The sequence below is a fragment of the Ctenopharyngodon idella genome, chromosome 8 (assembly GCF_019924925.1).
Source record: "Ctenopharyngodon idella isolate HZGC_01 chromosome 8, HZGC01, whole genome shotgun sequence".
Taxonomy (NCBI): domain Eukaryota; kingdom Metazoa; phylum Chordata; class Actinopteri; order Cypriniformes; family Xenocyprididae; genus Ctenopharyngodon; species Ctenopharyngodon idella.
Window position 1 is genome coordinate 12,087,001 of NC_067227.1, and position 18,264 is coordinate 12,105,264.

General features: G+C 38.0%; 1 protein-coding gene across 3 annotated transcripts in view; it reads right to left on the reverse strand.

Moving 5' to 3' along the window:
• Positions 1-7,944: 7,944 nt before the first annotated feature.
• The window catches only part of si:dkeyp-14d3.1 (transmembrane protein 132C), a 293,882-nt gene continuing 283,562 nt past the window's right edge, over positions 7,945-18,264 (reverse strand). For all 3 annotated transcript variants that reach the window (XM_051901885.1, XM_051901886.1, XM_051901887.1), the window contains one exon: positions 7,945-9,607. In XM_051901885.1, coding sequence (XP_051757845.1) covers positions 8,411-9,607 — 1,197 coding nt within the window. In that variant the 3' untranslated portion in view covers positions 7,945-8,410. The remainder of the gene's footprint in view (positions 9,608-18,264) is intronic.

Consider the following 18,264-nt stretch of genomic DNA (forward strand, 5'->3'; position numbering starts at 1 on the left):
TTACTATGCAGTATAAAGTTTAAATTAAGCAAATAAAGTTTAATTGCAACACATGTAATGTGAAATGTAAATAAATCAGGTTGCCATAATGCATAAACTATGCGTCATCAATGTGTATACTGTATATAGATATGTATATAGATAGATATAGAGAGGGATTGCAATGTTAGCATGTTTGACCTGTGCTTCCATCCATACAGTACATCTGGCATGGCTGACTGCATTTCACACTTGATCTGAGACACTGACACAGTGTAAGTTCTTATGTGTGAACATGCTTGTGAACCATGAAGCTGCTCGGTGGGATCCTGTAAATGTGAGTATTGTGAATGTACTAGAAGGTAAGAGGTCAAGAGAGAGTGTCATATTAGCAGGGCATGAATAAACCTGTCCTGACATTCTACTGCTGTACAGTAGGGTGTGTGTGACATGACAGGACATAAACAGGATCTTCTAATTGATCCTAAATCAATCCTTACACTTGAATTAATGAGAAATATGATTAGCATATTAATAGAATAACTACAATCCAATGGCTGGCAGCAAACTAGCTAGCTCCTTCTGAGTGACAGCGTAATTCTGGCTAAATATGCAACCCTGTTATTCATTCTGGCATATTTATATCAGCGGCTCTACCATGGGAGAAAGTGTGGTGGTCAACTTCACATGTGCCTTGATAACCAGTCATGTTATAGCCTTGACGTTGTATCGATATGCCAGTAGGTGGCAACAAGTGGCTGTTTTATGAGTGAGTCATTTCCTCATTGATTCTTTCGGTTCATTCAGGAACGTTATCGCTGTTTGGCTCGGAGACGCTGCGTGGTCGACTGTTCAGCTGTGGATTTGTTTGGAACTATATTTGAGTAAGTTACTCAATCTTAACTTTACTCAATATATTCTATTTCCTTCCCAAAGCTGTGTCGTACTCGTAATTAGAGTGTTGGTCTAGCTGAGTAGACACATAATATAACTTTAGCTAGCGCCGCTTTGATTACATGTGCCTCGTGCCCACGCGCACTCGCCAAAGACCGACTCTTGCTCGTGTGATATTGCTTCAATATCATAATCAGTATTTAACCTAGGATGTTATTAATATATACCGATGTAAGAATGTGTACCACTAGAAATTATCGAAATCAAATGATGAGTTTAAACTAAACAGCATTTGTCTTTAGTTTGACATCCTTAACTTGACAGAAACGCCCTATTTTATCCTCTGTAAGAGATAGTTTAAGTAGAGAGTGGTAGCCATACATGCCCAAAGCGTCCTAAGTTGTATTAAATGTGCATTTATGTTGCAGAGAATACTGAAATATGAAACATGAATATAAATAATATGTAATATTAAATACAAGGCCACTTAAGTGTACTTAAAGTGAGTGCACTGACTGTTTAACACACTTAAGTTTCTAAAAAAAGCACTGTAATAATGTCAAATTAAAAGTTTTACCTAAAATATAATTTAAAATACATTTTAAATCGTTGCTTTAGTAATCTTTTGTCGTTCTTTAAAGTACACGTTGACTAACATACAAAAGTAGCCTACATGTAAAGTACTTGATTATAATTTTAACAGCAGTTATTCAATATGACATTTAAAGTTAATATATTTTAAATGTACTAAATTGCAACTTAATCATTACAAATGTGTAATGACATGACTGAAGTTTCAATAGAAATGACATTTAAGTATAATTCAGTTACCATAAATGCTTGTCAGTACACAAGGCAGTATTTAATCATATTTAAAAGACAATAGAATTAATTATGATATTTAATATAAGAAGTCCTACTTAAGTGGGTCAAAAAAGCACTCAAGTTCAACCAATTACATTTAATATAAATTTGAACTACAATACATTTTCATTTAATGGCAAAACATGCGTTTTAAAGTATATTATTTATTTAGTTTAATAAGTAGGCTTTTAATAAGTACTACACCTTTTAACTGAGATCATTGATTATATATCTGAAATTGTCTTACACCTCATTTAAAAAGTATATATGTCTTTACATTCTACATCAAAGAAGTTTGTTTCAGTTTGAATGATAAAACAAACTTTTAATTCAAATATTTAAGTTAACTCTGTGAACTTGAGGAGAAGTGACTACATCAACTAAATTCAAATGGTCCTAAATCTCACAAACTGTTGTTTACATTTTTGATAAGAAAACAGCAAATACCATCAGTGGATTAAAATGATTTATGTTGCCAGATGGTGTAGTTACAGCATCAACCAGCAGGGACTAACTTGACCATGCTAACCAAGCAGACCTTGACCCTTTACCATGTGACTGATGATCCTGAGTTCAGCATATTCAGCATAGCCTGCGCCTAGTGAGAGGCAGACAGATGTACATGTCATGCCTAAGAAAAGGGGGGGGGGGGAAAGGCAGTATATAAATGGAAAACAGGATTTTATGTTACAAGTCATGCTGAAATGAAATGCTCCCCCCTGCTGATGATGCTAGAAAATGAGCAGACGTGATTATAAAAGATGTGTTAATTACAGCCAGAGATCCATCAGTCATTCTCCCTCTCTGTGCCATAGATTATTCCTCCCCTAGTCAGCTCAGCTTGAAGTGCCCTTCACAGATCACAGACTGCACCTCCGTTCACAATACCCCTGTGCAACACGCTCCCGATATATCCATCTCGCTGCTGATAGAGACGCATTCAAATTTAATGGCAGGGAAACTGAACAAAAATAGAGAAAAAATGTAATTTGTCAGGATACTAGAAAACAAAACTGTCTGTGTGTGTCAGGGAAAGACAGAAGGCACGATCATGTCAGGCAGGATACAGGAAAAAAAGAGCGGCCTCAGGCAATGAAAGAGGATGTGATTGATATGATGCTTCTGATAAAAGAGAAGCGGAACGACAGAGGAGGAGAAACGGGGATTAGAAATGTTGTACACTTTGACTTTATTCAATACGGTTGTTTTCATTAGGCTTAGACCAGGAGATCAATAATCCAGCAGCAACTGTAATTGTGTAGACATGAAGCTACTGGTGCGTATTCAACTAATCTGAAAAACAAAAACAGAATAACTAATAAATAATTACAACAGAGCTCTGTGCAAGACTGGAGAGTTGTTATTAAAAACAGGCTCTGGTAAAGTTAAGTTGTCATCTTATTTAGGACTCTGAGCAACTTTGCGGTTGTGGGCTGTTAGTTTACTCAGGCTGTCTTTAAAAGGTTAGACCCAAAAATGAAACTTTTAGGGTGAACTTTCCTTTCATGTCGTTCAAAACCCGTGGAACCTTTCATCGGTGGAACACAAAAAAGCAGATGTTTGGCTGGAAGTGTGCTGCTCTATACGTTGAAAGCGAATGAGGACAGATGCCAAGCTCTAAAATGACAAAAAAAGGACTATAAAAGCAGATTTGGAATATAGCAGAAGTTTGTGTGCTTTATTCCAAGTCTGAAGCCCTAGCTCTATATCATTAGTGTTCACCTGGTGCATGAAGGCGGGTCACACCAGGTTTGTCTCAAAACTGTCACTCACACAAAACTATGTTATGGGTTTTACTACACTAAAATGATCTATCACTCAGGAAATAATTACAAAGAAATGGCAAGTAACACATTTTACTTTTTTTTTTTTTTTTTTTTTTACAATGTACTTTCATATTCTACACGCCTTAATCCTTCCCAATACCTAAACTTAACAGCAACCGTACAAACTATTAATAAGCAGTAATTAGGAGTTTGAGACAAAAGTCGTAGTTAATAGTTAGTTAAAGGGATAGTTCACCCAAAAATAAAACTTCTGTCATGATTTACTCACCCTCAAGTTGTTCCAAACCTGTATGAATTTCTTTCTTTTGCTGAACACAAAGATGATATTTTGTTGACGGCACCATTGACTTCCATAGTAAGGGAAAAATAAAAATACTATGGAAGTTAGTGGTCCCATCAACTGTTTGGTTACTGACATCCTTCAAAATATCTTTTTGTGTTCGGCAGAAGAAAGAAATTCATACAGGTTTGTAACAACTTGAGGGTGAGTAAATGATGACAGAATTTTCATTTTTGGGTGAACTATCCCTTTAATAGTGAGAATTGGACCCTAATCTAAAGTGTGACCAGGGTTTTTAGTATGGCATCAAACTGATTAAAGTAAATCAGTTATTCCTAAAACAAGATAACATCCATTATTTATTATCTATTCCTTATTACACGGCTCACTAGAATACTTGATTCCGATTGGCTGCCATACTTGCTTAACTAAATATCTAAATCTCAAAAACCTCTTGCCAAACTCTCTTTTAAATATATTTCAAATTAGCAATAAAATCTGACATGAACTGCCTCGTAAATTTTCTTTCTTATGCTCAAATAGCATTAAAAAGCGTATATTTCAGGTTGGTAAAGCCAGTGCACACAAGGCTCAGGACACTGACAGGAATATGAGCTTCTAATGGTACTTTACCAACTGGCAATTGGCTATTTTAATTATAATGTGAGACTTACTATGCCATATTGTGCACGTCACTTTCTCCCATTCATAGTAATATGAGTGAACCGTTGGTATATACAGTCTTTGTTGTTTAATGGCAGGATTGAGTGCCGGTGAAATATTCTTGTGTAATGACCACTAAGGGTACGTTTACATGACAACGACATACTAAAAATGGAAAAGTTTTTTTTATTTTTGTACACATGACAATGTTATCAACTATCCCCATTCACACGGATCCGTGAAAATGACAAACGCTGTATTACGCATCCCAGACAAATAGTTGGCATTAACTTTGTAAAGAAAGACTGCGCCTCTGCGCATACGCATTCTTTTAACGCGCATGCCTATACAACTTATTTTAACAGTTTACTGCACATTGAAAAATAAGGTGGATAGACTAAAGATGTAATACGCATATGCATGACGTCACCGTTTTCATAGATTCACGTTTTTGTAGTTTACACGGAGATGGCAACTTGCACTTTTCAGGCCACGTTGTCGTGTAAATGAACGGCCAAAATGCATAAAGTTTTCAGTTGAACGGTGTCATGTAAACAGCCTCTAAATGGTATATTTAACCGTTTACTTTCATGCCTCTTGTGTCTGCATTCTGGAACTTAAGCATAAAAACTTTGGTACATGGCTAAAAGTCCCAATTTAAGGCAAGAAAAATAAAACATCACTGAAAAGAACAAGGAATCAGTAAAAGTTAAAAACTTAATAGAAGATAAGTTTTATATAGCTAAATATGTTAGCTAATTAATTAATACAAATAATAACTTAGATTTCAGATTCATAATAACAAATTATACAGTCAAACCAAAATTTATTCGGACACCTTGAACATTTCATTCATTAATACAGTTTATTCACTATAGTTAAAAAAAAAAATGTAATAAAATATGACAAGATTTCAGAGTTAAACTGTGTCAGAAAAAAATCTTAATTATGTCAGATAACACTTAAACAAAACATGGTCAGGTCAAAGTGTCTGAATCATTTTTGGTCCCAAATCTTTATCAATTTTACTGGTATGAAAATTTTTTGGGTATAATATGTCACAGTTTATTTTGCTATCCTCACTTCCATAAGTGAACTATAGTGTCCCGCACCCACTAGTAAAAAATTATATCTAGTGTCTGAGTAATTTTTAGTTTGACTGTATATCATATAAAATGCAGTGTTTGTCTTGTTACTTGTTATGATCTGCCATATAATGAACTGGAACAATTTTCATCTGAAAATTTTCAACAATTTCCATTTATTGTTTAATTTATTGAAATGGCCGATACAGTGGCTCAGTTGCCTCATAGCAAGAAAGGTCCCCAGTCGAGTCAGGAGGTCTTTCGTGTGGAGTTTCCATGTGTTTCCTCTGGGTGCTCTGGTTTCCTCACAGTCCAAAAGACATGCAGCGTAGGTGAATTGGACACAATAAATTGCCTGTAGGTGAGCCCTGTCATAGACTGGCCATCCAGGGTGTCCCCCGCCTGTGGCCCGAGATGCTGGGATGGGCTCCAGTATCCCTGTGACCCTTTAAGGCCCATCACACCAAACTATAAAGATAACTATAATGATAACTATATTTGCATCTACACCAACAAACGATAACGGTCTGTCATTTCAAAGTGTGTACAACATGTTTTTGCTGTTTTTGTTGCATTTACACTGCTTTAACCAGCAGATGTCCTCAGCATGCTCTTTCGAGTGAATAGCTAGTGCAATCAATCTAATCTAACATTGAATTTAGCTGACAAAGTCAATATAGTGGAATAAAAACAACACTTAGTCTTTTTCACTGCAACTTCAAAGAAAGCAGGACAATGTTGTCGAAAGTAGCGCTGGATACCTGAGGTAATTTTATGTTACACTGTTTGCCTGGCATAATTATCTCATCATTACTTCTCACCATTTAATCCGAAGGTATGACCGATTGTTTTCCATATATCCATTTTCTTTAAAGTATCCTTGAAAAGGGGGTTTGACTTGTCAAACTGTTGTGGCTTTTTTGGACCTCGGCAGTTGACTTCTCCGCTGTGTCGTCTGCCATTTTAAATGTGCGAGCCCTTAAATTTGAATGGATTCTGATTGGCTCTCAGTGTTTTATCGTTCAACAGCTGGAAAAACATCGTTCTGAAAGTGATCCTAACGATATTGTTTCTCTATATCGTTATCGTCATTATTGCTTTGGTGTGGACAGTGCTATTCTTTTATATTTAGAATGATTTTTAGAACTATATCGTTATCTTTATAGTTATCATTCTTGGTGTGAACGGCCTTTAGAGCAGTCAGCAACCTATGGCATGCAGAGGGAAAATCACAGAAGCATATGTTGGATCTGAGTGCTAGCGCAGGTTGAAATCTCTTTTTAATAGTATTTATTGCACCTGACTTAACAAAAACAGGCTGTGTGACTATGAGGAATGATTATCTCAAAATGTGCGAGTTCAAGGAACTTTATCTAAATTAAATGCAAACACTTCTATTGTCAAGTGGCAGTGATTATCACTGTGTGCCAATGCCACAGGTTGCCCACTGCACCTGTAGAGGAAAAAGTGGTTTTGAGGATGGATGGAATTGATTAAAATATACTTTAACCATTTTGGGTGCAGTAAATAAAATGACAAAATTTGCTCTCGGTTTGTCTTAGTTAAACCTGAAATCAGTCAATAACACTTTCTTTAATTGGTTAGAAGTGCAGAATCTCTTCCTTTCCGTCTGGCTCTCAGATGTCTGAGGCTGTTAATGATTTTCACTGAAGACTGATAGTTTCCCATTAATAAAACTGAGAAGGAAATACCATTGAGCACTTGCAAGAAGTATCTACTATAGGTTAATTAGACAATAATTGGCATTTGTGTAGTGAAAGGTTACAATATTTTGGCTTGAAGGATTGCGGTGAAAATGTCACATTAACATGTAGTACAACCATTATAGAATTCATTTGGCCTTTTTCAAGCAAGACTCTTATCATATGCTGCATAAATATTGGCATCTTTGGACTGCCCTTTTTTTCCGCCAATGTTGGAGCTGTTGTTGCGAATTAGACTAGAATTGATTGCTTTAATGTTTTGGAATTTATAATTGATTTAATTTCTTAAACCCAGAGAATTTCCATGGTCAAAAATGACTTGAGCCGAGTTTCTTTTACTAATTTAATAAGGTTCCTATCTCAGTTGAAACAGCTTGTTTCTGATGCTTCTAGCAACAAAAGGTTATAACTGAGATTTGGGAAATAAAGTATAATTTAAACAGTGCCTTGAGGAACTGTTTAATTGATTTAGTTAGGCAGTAGTGGGCTGAATAACATGTTTACCGCTCAGGCTGAGGAAAAGGTTTTGTGACATTCTTTACCAACAAAAAAACGACCAAAACAGAAATGTCAAACTTGGTGACTCAAGGTCTCTTGGTAAATAATCTAAATATATCCAGAATCCAGCAAGCACACCTGCCAGAAATAAAACTCATAAGGCACCAAAATCCAAACCATTCTATGTGCACTTTATTTACAATGATTCATTAATATTACAATCTTTAATCTACATGTCACCATCTGCATACAGTCCTGTAGCCTCATAAGTGAGTGCAGAGCATTGGCAAGCCTGGAAATACGGTTTAGTTTTTGTTTTGTTTTTTTAACTACAAAAGGTGCTAAAATAAAATCATTTAAAAAATGAAGAGAATAGAGAACAGAATATAAATGAACATACAAAAAAGATTTGATTCATCTTGTTAAAATGTCATATTTTGCCATATGTCTGCTGTTCTCGCTTACTTAGCATTGTCCCACTACTGGCATGTCACACCACAAGAATGTTTAGACATCCTTTATGTAATGGCTGATGTGTTGTGTTCAGTAAGGTTTATGTAGCAGTTGTTCCCTGGCTCGTACTTGTCTCTATTACAAAGGCATAAGGGTGAGTTCAGTTCGCACACATTGATTCAACTAAGCCACTTCCTTTAAAGCAGTATCGTTTAGCCGCTCCATGTAGTTTCGTAGTTCCTTAGAGTCGCCAAGTTCAACATCCTGACATACCCACTTAATGTCATCGTCAGGATCGACTCCCAAATTTTCCTTTGCCGGACTAACACTTTCCACTGGGATGGTGGTGAATGTGGTAAACTTCACGCGTTTCCTTTTGGTTGTCGGCGAATCGCCTTTGCTGTCTTTCCCTGTGCAGACGGTAGCGGTGTCGGCTCCTCTGTGCACCTGGCCATGAACGTTCTTCTGCAAAGAACCACCATTGAGAAGGTGGCTCCCTTCTTCTAACCCGCCTAAGCTAGAGTCCATAATGGTGATGTGCTCATCGGTCTGCGGAGACAAACTCACGTGGCTCTCCAGAAGTTCTGCGTCATTTCCCAGCCACACCCAGTCGTGAGCGTGGTTCATGCTCTCCTGGCCCTCGATTGACATCTCCTTGTGTTGGTACTTGAGAGTGTATGAGATGCAATTGATGAGGAAGACCAGAATAGCCAAGCAGAAGACACCTAACAAAGCGTACATCCCAATTTCAAGGTCAGTAAGTCCATGAGGTATTTGAAGGTCGTCCTCATCCACGTTATGTCCTCGGGGAAGGTCCACTTGAGCGGGGAAGTCCGAGAAATCGATTGGAATGCCGGGCAACTGGCTCCCATCGTCTGAGAGCTTGTCTCCACCTGGTCGTCTGATGATGGCTGTTTTGGTCGTGGTGGTGATTCGTCTCATGTTACCATCCTCCATGTCTGAGATAGAGCTTCCATAGTAGTGGTTGTCCATCCCGGTCCTGTCCGGGAGAGACGGGTTCTGTCTGCGGTCACCTGGTCTGTTGTCCATGTCCTCTCCATCCTGGCCGTAGTCGCCCGGTCTTAAGGCGCTTTCGCTATGACCGAACTTCACACGGATGTTGCAGTTTCCGGCCGCCAGGACACTTCGGCGCTTAAATTTCTGGCACACTTCACATACCGTCATTTCTACATGCACCAGCAGACCTTGCCCCTCCGCTCGTGCAGAAATAACTGGCCACTGGCCTGCAGCGTCCTGCCGTATGGACACTACATCCTCATCCAGAGAGGTAGCAGTCAGAACAAAGTGCTCAGGGTTGTACAGGTCCAGAGGAGCCATGGAGCCGTCGCTGAACTGCAGCCAAGCACTGATTAGCGCCTCCTATAGAGAGCAAAAAGAAAATCAAGATACATTTGACTGCTTCAGCAACAAAAGATGTGTTTGTACCATATCAGCTATTGAATCAATCGATATTTAATTGTGCATGCTCATTTGCTTTGTTTTTACATTTAGGGTACGTTTACACAATTTTTTTATTTTTTTGTACAGATGACAATGTTATCAAAACACAGATTCACACAGATTCGCGAAAATGACTAAAAGCGCTGTATTACGCATCCCAGACAAATATAGTAGTCAACATTAAGTGGATCAAAAAAGTTAATCAAAGTTGTCCTAAGAACTAAGTTGTCCAAAGAAGCAGGTTTTAGGACAACTTTGATGAAAGGTTTTGATCAACTTCAAATGTTGACCACTGTAGTTGGCGGTCACTTTGTAAAGAAAGACTACGCGCCCGCGCATACGCATTCTTTTACAGAACACTCGCGCCAAAGCGCATGCCTAACCAACTTATTTTACAGTTTACTGCACTTTGATAGACTAAACACGTAATATGCATGTGCATGACGTCACCATTTTCACAGATTCACGTTTTTGCAGTTTACACAGAGATGACAATGGTAGTGTTTTCAAAAGTTCACGTTTTCAGGCCACCAAAAAGTTTTCTGTTTTTAGTTGAAAACTGTTGTATAAACAGCCCCTGAGATTACTTTGCTGTCATCTAATGCTCACTTAAAGTTAATAAATATATTATTAGTAGATTTCAAAATGAATATTCCTTTTTCTTACTATACATTATAATGTTGTGATGCCTAAACTTACTTGTAGTACTTAAAATGATTGATTTTAGTTTTTATTGTTATATTTTAAGTAATGAATAATTGACAACAGACCAGAGTCAATTATTCCACTTATACTTCGGTTACCACACCTCAAGACATGTTGTATTTCAAGATATTGAACTACTTTAGCTGTGCATTTCCCTGGAAATAACGGCACACCTTAGAGCTTTCATCAACCAATCAGATTCAAGCATTCAACAGCCGTATTATAACCTTCTTTAGACAAAATAGAACTTTCCTGTCAACATATATCTCATGCAGTACAAGGACACTTTCTGTCTTCAGGTTTTTGCTATATATTCTAATCATTAACATGTATTCATTACTTCCATGAGCTCATTGTTTCTACCTTAAATTAATACATTGTTATCTAACTGCATGATTTGTATATGCACATTTCTGAAATCACAATTTGGACACAGTCACCTCTGATTAAAAAAAAAAAAAGCATGTTGACATGCATTCTCCGTAAAGCTGCTTTGAAACGAAATGTATTGTGAAAAGCGCTATACAAATACAGGTGCTGGTCATATAATTAGAATATCATCAAAAAGTTCATTTTTTTTATTATAAATTATTTTTAAAAATGAAACTTTCATATATTCTAGATTCCCCACATGTAAAGTAAAACATTTCAAAAGTTTTATTTTAAAATTTTGATGATTAGAGCGTACAGCTAATGAAAGTCCAAAATCCAGTATTTCAAAATATTAGAATATTTCCTAAGATCAATCAAAAAATGGATTTGCAAAACAGAAAAGTTCAAGTTCTTTAAAGTATGTTCTTTTGTGCACTCAATACTTGATCGGCAGGACATATTACAGCAAATGACTTGCTCCTAGCACAAATTACTGCATCAGTGAAGTGTGGCATGGAAGTGATCAGCCTGTGGCACTGCTGAGGCACCATTGAGCCTTCAGATCATCTGTATATTGTTGGATCGACTGTTTCTCATCTTTCTCTTGAAAATATCCCATAGATTCAGGTCAGGCATATTGGCTGGCCAATAAAGCACAGTAATATCATGGTCAGCAAACCACTTGGAAGTGGTTTTTGCACTGTGGGCAGATGCTAAAGTCCTGCTGGAAAAGGAAATCAGTATCTCCATAAAGCTTGTCAGCAGATGGAAGCATAAAGTGCTCCAAAATCTCCTGGAAGATGGCTGCATTGACTTTGCACTTGATAAAACACAATGGACCAACACCAGCAGACGTCACGGCCCCCCCAAATCATTACTGACTTCAGAAACTTCACACTAGACTTCAAGCAGCTTGGATTCTGTGCCTCTCCAGTCTTCCTTCAGACTCTGGGACCATGATTTCAACATGAAATGCAAAATTTACTTTTATCTGAAAAGAGGACTTTCGACCACTGTTCACTGTCCAGTTCTTTTTCTCCTTAGCCCAGGTAAGATGCTTCTGACGTTGTCTCTGGTTCAGAAGTGACTTGGTAGTCCTTTTCCTGAAGATGTCTGAGTGTGGTGACTCTTGATGCGCTGACTCCGGCTTCATTCTACTCATTGTGAAGCTCTCCCAAGTGTTTGAATCGGCTTTACTTGACAGTATTCTCAAGCTTGCGGTCATCCCTGTTGCTTGTGCACCTTTGCCTACCCAATTTCTTCCTTCCAGTCAACTTTGCATTTAATATGCTTTGATACATCACTCTGTAAACAGCCACCCCATTCAGTAATGACCTTCTGTGACTTACTCTCTTTGTGGAGGGTGTCAATGATTGTCTCCTGGACCATTGCCAAGTCAGCAGTCTTCCCCATTAGTGTGGTTTCAAAGAACAAGAGATACCCGGAATTTATACTGTAGGGATGGTCATTTAATGAAACTCAAATGTAAATATTCTAATATTTTGAGATACTGGATTTTGGACTTTCATTAGCTGTACGCTCTAATCAACAAATTAAAAAAAAAAAACTTTTGAAATGTTTTACTTTACATGTAGGGAATCTAGAATATATGAAAGTTTCATTTTTTAAAATAATTTACAATAAAAAAATGAACTTTTTCACGATATTCTAATTATTTGACCAGCACCTGTAAATGTGAATTGAATGCAGAACAGTTTCATGGCCAATAATACATGTGTATGACTAGAGTTTTTCAATTATGTAATTTTTTGTCAATGGTGTGTGTGAGGCTATTCATCAGGTCTGTCAAAAGAATGCTGTCTATGTACAGTGCCTCTGTTGGCAGTAGACAATGAGTTCACTCCCTCATATTGAGGTGGAGCTCATGTCACTGCGTGTGACTTTACTAATATAATGTGTCTGACTCCACACAGCAATCCTTTAATGTAGGCCATGAGATCAGAGTGGTCTCTGCTCTACTTGGGGGGTCAGGAGGAGTCAGATTAAAAGATATGAGGAGATAACAGTGCCATTACGGATATGGGCCTGCATATAGGGATTTGCAACACACAAGCGTCTTAAGCTCTTCACTTACCAAGACATCAATGCTCACTGTCCGCGAATAACACGCTACAAATCCTCCTAGAGGGGAGGGGAATCTCCCAGAGCACTCTAATCATGCAGTGAGACTGCAAATGAGAGAGGTGCTCATGATGATATCTGTAATACTTTAAAAGCATACTGTGAGCTCCAGAAGGATTTTGTAATGTGTTTATATATTCTGGATTTGCAATGTGTTTTAAAGTTGTTGTTTTTTCTTTTCTTTTCTTTTTTTTGATGACACATCTGATGTCGATTTTTTTCACGCTTCTAATAGCCAGCATTCTTCGAGATGGACTTAATTAGTATTCATTAGTGCAAAGGCCATCATTGCATTCCAGTTTATCCTGTTGCAAGTTATTTTGATATAAGCGATCGGTTAGAAGAGTTTGGTTCTGTAGCTTTCTCAACAAAACAGAAATGACACGTTTCTTCAGCATAAATCACAGACATTTTTCTAATTTGTTGGCCTTCTATATGAATATTTCATTTTAAAAATATTATTTGCGTGGCAGAAAATGGCACATATTGAATCCGAGCTCATTTTCTCAACAGAAAAGTTTTACTGAAAGAAATGAATACCATATTGCCTGTAACATATGTCAATTTTTTATCATCTTAAATGTGCTGCAATTTATTCCATATTGCAAAGCAACTTGCATAATTCACGCAAAACATGCACAAAACACTCATGTTTGGATTTGTTCTGGATGAGAGAGTTACATGAGCCCAAGTTTATTTGTATAGTACATTTCTGGCATGCTGGTAGCTTCTGTTTCGCTTTACATACATTTGTTTAGGCTTAGAGTTTATAATGAATGGTACTGTAATTTATGTTTGTTTTATAGACCAATTCTGTGTTTGCAAACAGCGGTGACTTTTTTTTTTGTGGGCAGAGCCTACCTGGTTTCAGAAAATGACAGTTCTGCAGTAGCAGTCTATGGAAGCCACGGAATAAAAGTTCATTTCGAGTTTATATCTCACAATTCAGACTTTTTATCTCACATTTCTTAGAAGGAAAAAACAGAATTGTGAGATATACTCGTTATTCTGTTCTTTTTCCTCAGAATTGCGAAATAAACTCACAATTGCGAGTTATAAAGTCCGGACTGGGAGATATAAACACGCAAATGCAAGAAAAAAAGTATTAGTATTAGGGATGTGACAACACCGGTAATACCGTTGTCACCGGGGGGCTGGGCCTCTACATCTTTTTTTTTTTTTTTTTTTTTCTTTTAAACAGCTTATGAGGCCGTTCACATATCGCGTCTTAAAACGCTTGGAAAGCGCGGCCACGTCGCTTTCTCCTTGTTTCCAAAGCGCTTGCGCTCCCGTGGCGTCTGTCTATGCAACCATGAACTGCGCTCTCCGCGATGAGGAATGTTTTTGATATGAAAAATAAAAATCCGCCCTGTACAGCTATGATCAGCTGTTCGGCTGAGCTTTAGATGTTTTGTTACGGAAAGGCAGACTTTCACTTTCAAATTAATGGCAATTGCTTGAATGGTGGGTTACTCTTTCTGAAAAACACTCGACAAAACAGACGTTTTGGCATAATTTGTGTGTGTGTTATGGTTCGTTAAGAGCAGAAGAGAACTCGATACTGGCGCGCGCTCTGTGTGTGTCACATAGGCAGGGCATGCACAGACAGCGCGTTCTCTTTTCGCGCTTGAATGGTTAAAAGCATCAGCATTGAATAAGAGCTTGATCATATAACGCAGAAAACGGATACTACGTTAATTGCATTAAATGCAAATATTTTTAACGCGTTAAAGTGGGGAAAAAAAATAACTTCGGTGCCACGGTGGGCAAGTGATGAAACCGGTGTTGCGACTGAACACCGGTAACACCGACTACAGTAGCAAGCCTATCCAGTATGTGACTTGCAACATAAACATCTCCATTTAGCTTCAAAGGGCGTTTTCAATGACAGTATTCTATAAAAATGAAGACTATATTTTTTGCATTCCGATTCTGACATCCAGAGGCACAAGATGACATTTTTCTCTTATTCTGTGGATTTTGCACATTTTCCGCCACTTGCTACTGCTATTTTTCTGCAACCACTATGCGCGCGCAGCTACAAGTGACGCAACTGTGACGTTTGCTCCTAATGGGTCTATACTTAGTTTTCATTCCTGTTCTGAATACTGTTAAATTTAAGATTTTTTTTTTTTTGTGGAGTGAAAGGAACTAAAATACATGTTTATAGTGTTTATAATGTTTGTGAATATTTTGTTTTATTTACTGGTATTTTAAATTATACCAATTAAAGTAACAACATGTAATGTGTTACAATGACAATGTAAAATAAAGTGTTACCTTTTCTATTCTCAACAATGCAATTTTGACCTGGTGTGAAAAATTTGGTAATTAAAAATAGACTATTTTAACTACCTCATGTCACATACAGTACATTAAAATCTTTTTTTCGAGTTGTGTCTCGTGTGTTAATATGAGAAACGCTATTTTATATGATGCACTACTGATTGTAGCAGAGTTGCTGCCTTGTAGAGTGTTCCAAATCAGTCATTTATGGGGTTCCATTTCAGCTATTGGCATTTTAAGCACATTTAACATGGTGCACACCATCTGTGTGTTCTCAGTTCATTCTTAATGGGAGACTGTGGCAGACTGCAGATTGGGGATGGTGCTGAACAGCACGAAAGATAACCGTTACAGCTCGTTGTTCACATGTGTGGAAAAGTGGCTGTACACATGAGAGATGGCTTGATAGCTAGCACACACACACACACACGATAAAATGCCCTTTAGGATGCTGCCTTTGTAGGAAACAGGCAGCTCAATAGATGAGTTCAGTTTTAGAGGTAATTCTGCATAAAATATGAGAAAGAATACAAATATCTTTGTATGTTTCCAATATCCTGTTGACTTGCTTGAAATTCATGTTCTCACTCTGGTACTTAATATGTATTGTCACACCAGGTTCCACAGGAATTAACAGACTGTTAAAGCCTCTGAAATACACAAACACACACGTATGTCTTGCTTAATTGGAAGAACTGGGCTAACAGCACTGCGCTGCTGCTAAACTGAGGTGTGTCATATTGATTAAGACTGTCAACTAGAAGATAATTATATTGAGTCCAGGTACTGAGGCACTGCACATTCACCTCCATTAACAAAGACATAATTAAGCATGACCGCTGTAACCATAGGCAACCATAGTTACTTTCATCCCTGGGTTATATGTCATAATTGTGTAACAAATGACCAGTGTAGAAAAACGCTTCTTAAATAGGCTGTTATGGAAAGAGGGAATTGCGGTGAGTTTTGAAGGTGTTGTTATATAATGGGCAGCTGTTAGTGAATGTAAGTGGAGCATTTTTCCAGAAAGTATTTCCGGAGAAACGCACACTAAACTGTTTTCCAAGAGACTAAAGCTTACTGAATCTTACTGTGAAATAAAAGAATCTCAAGACAGATATTGTTGAACATTATTATATTTTGATTAAGTATTAACAGTTTGTGATTAATTCACATTAGTTGACATTAAGCGTGTGATTTCAGTGTTGACTTGCAGCATTTAACAACTGTCTTTTGAAATGTATTTTTCCCACAAGTTAATTCACCAAACTTAATGATAATCAGATGCAAAATAATATTTTATAATCTACAATCTGAATCTATAATATATTAATAATTAAATGTTCTACATATATTGCAAAGAAATTAAGAAAAGCTATTTATTCCTCATACAGAACATTAGAACTAATGATCCATCAAAATACCTGCTTGTGCTGATGTAAACAATTTTAACAATGGCCTAATTGTTCCTGGTCCTTCTATATGGTGGATATACACCGATCAGGCATAACGGTAACACTTTATTTTAGGGTTCTTTAACTAGTTGCTTATTAGCATGCATATTACTAGAATATTGGCTGTTTATTAGTAATTATTAACCATATATTAATGCCTTATTCTGCATGACTTTATTCTACAATCTTAATCCTACCCAATACCTAAACCAACTTACTAACTATTAATAAGCAGTAAATTAGGAATTTATTGAGGAAAAAGTCGTAGTTAATAGTGAATACATGTTCCCTATACTAAAGTGTTACTGGCATAACATTATGAACACTGATTATCTCTTCATCACGGCACCTGTTAGTGGGTGGGATATCTTAGGTAGCAATTGAACATTTTGTCCTCAAAGTTGATGTGTTAGAAACAGGAAAAATGGGCAAGCGTGAGGATTTGAGCGAGTTTGACAAGGGCCAAATTGTGATGGCTAGATGACTGGATCAGAGCATCTCCAAAACTGCAGCTCTTGTGGGGTGTTCCCGGTCTGCAGTGGTCAGTATCTATCAAAAGTGGTCCAAGGAAGGAACAGTGGTGAACCGGCGACAGGGTCATGGGCGGCCAAGACTCATTGATGCACCTGGGGAGCAAAGGCTGGCCCGTATGGTCCGATCCAACAGATGATCTACTGTAGCTCAAATTGCTCAAGAAGTTAATGCTGGTTCTGATAGAAAGGTGTCAGAATACACAGTGCATCACAGCTTGTTGCGTATGGGACTGCATAGCCGCAGACCAGTCAGGGTGCCCATGCTGACCCCTGTCCACCACCGAAAGTGCCAACATTGGGCATGTGAGCATCAGAACTGGACCACGGAGCAATGGAAGAAGGTGGCCTGGTCTGATGAATCACGTTTTCTTTTACATCACGTGGATGGCCGGGTGCGTGTGCATCGCTTACCTGGGGAACTCATGGCACCAGGATGCACTATAGGAAGCCCACGGAGGCAGTGTGATGCTTTGGGCAATATTCTGCTGGGAAACCTTGAGTCCTGCCATCCATGTGGATGTTACTTTGACACGTACCACCTACCTAAGCATTGTTGCAGACCATGTACACCCTTTCATGGAAACGGCATTCCCTGGTGGCTGTGGCCTCTTTCAGCAGGATATTGCGCCCTGCCACAAAGCAAAAATGGTTCAGGAATGGTTTGAGAAGCACAGTGAGTTTGAGGTGTTGACTTGGCCTCCAAATTCCCCAGATCTCAATCCAATTGAGCGTCTGTGGGATGTGCTGAACAAACAAGTCCGATCCATGGAGGCTACACCTCGCAACTTACAGGACTTAAAGGATCTGCTGCTAACATCTTGGTGCCAGATACCACAGCACACCTTCAGGGGTCTAGTGGAGTCCATGCCTCAACGGGTCAGGGCTGTTTTGGCAGCAAAAGAGGGACCAACACAATATTAGGAAGGTGGTCATAATGTTATGCCTGATCGGTGTATATGTAGCTTTGTTAAAGTAGAAATAAAGCAAAGACTCTCTTTCGATGATTCTTTCTTTTTAAAGCTACATGAATGCTTGTTTCTTCGGCGTAAGTCACAGACTCTAATTTGTTGTCCTTCTGTATTTG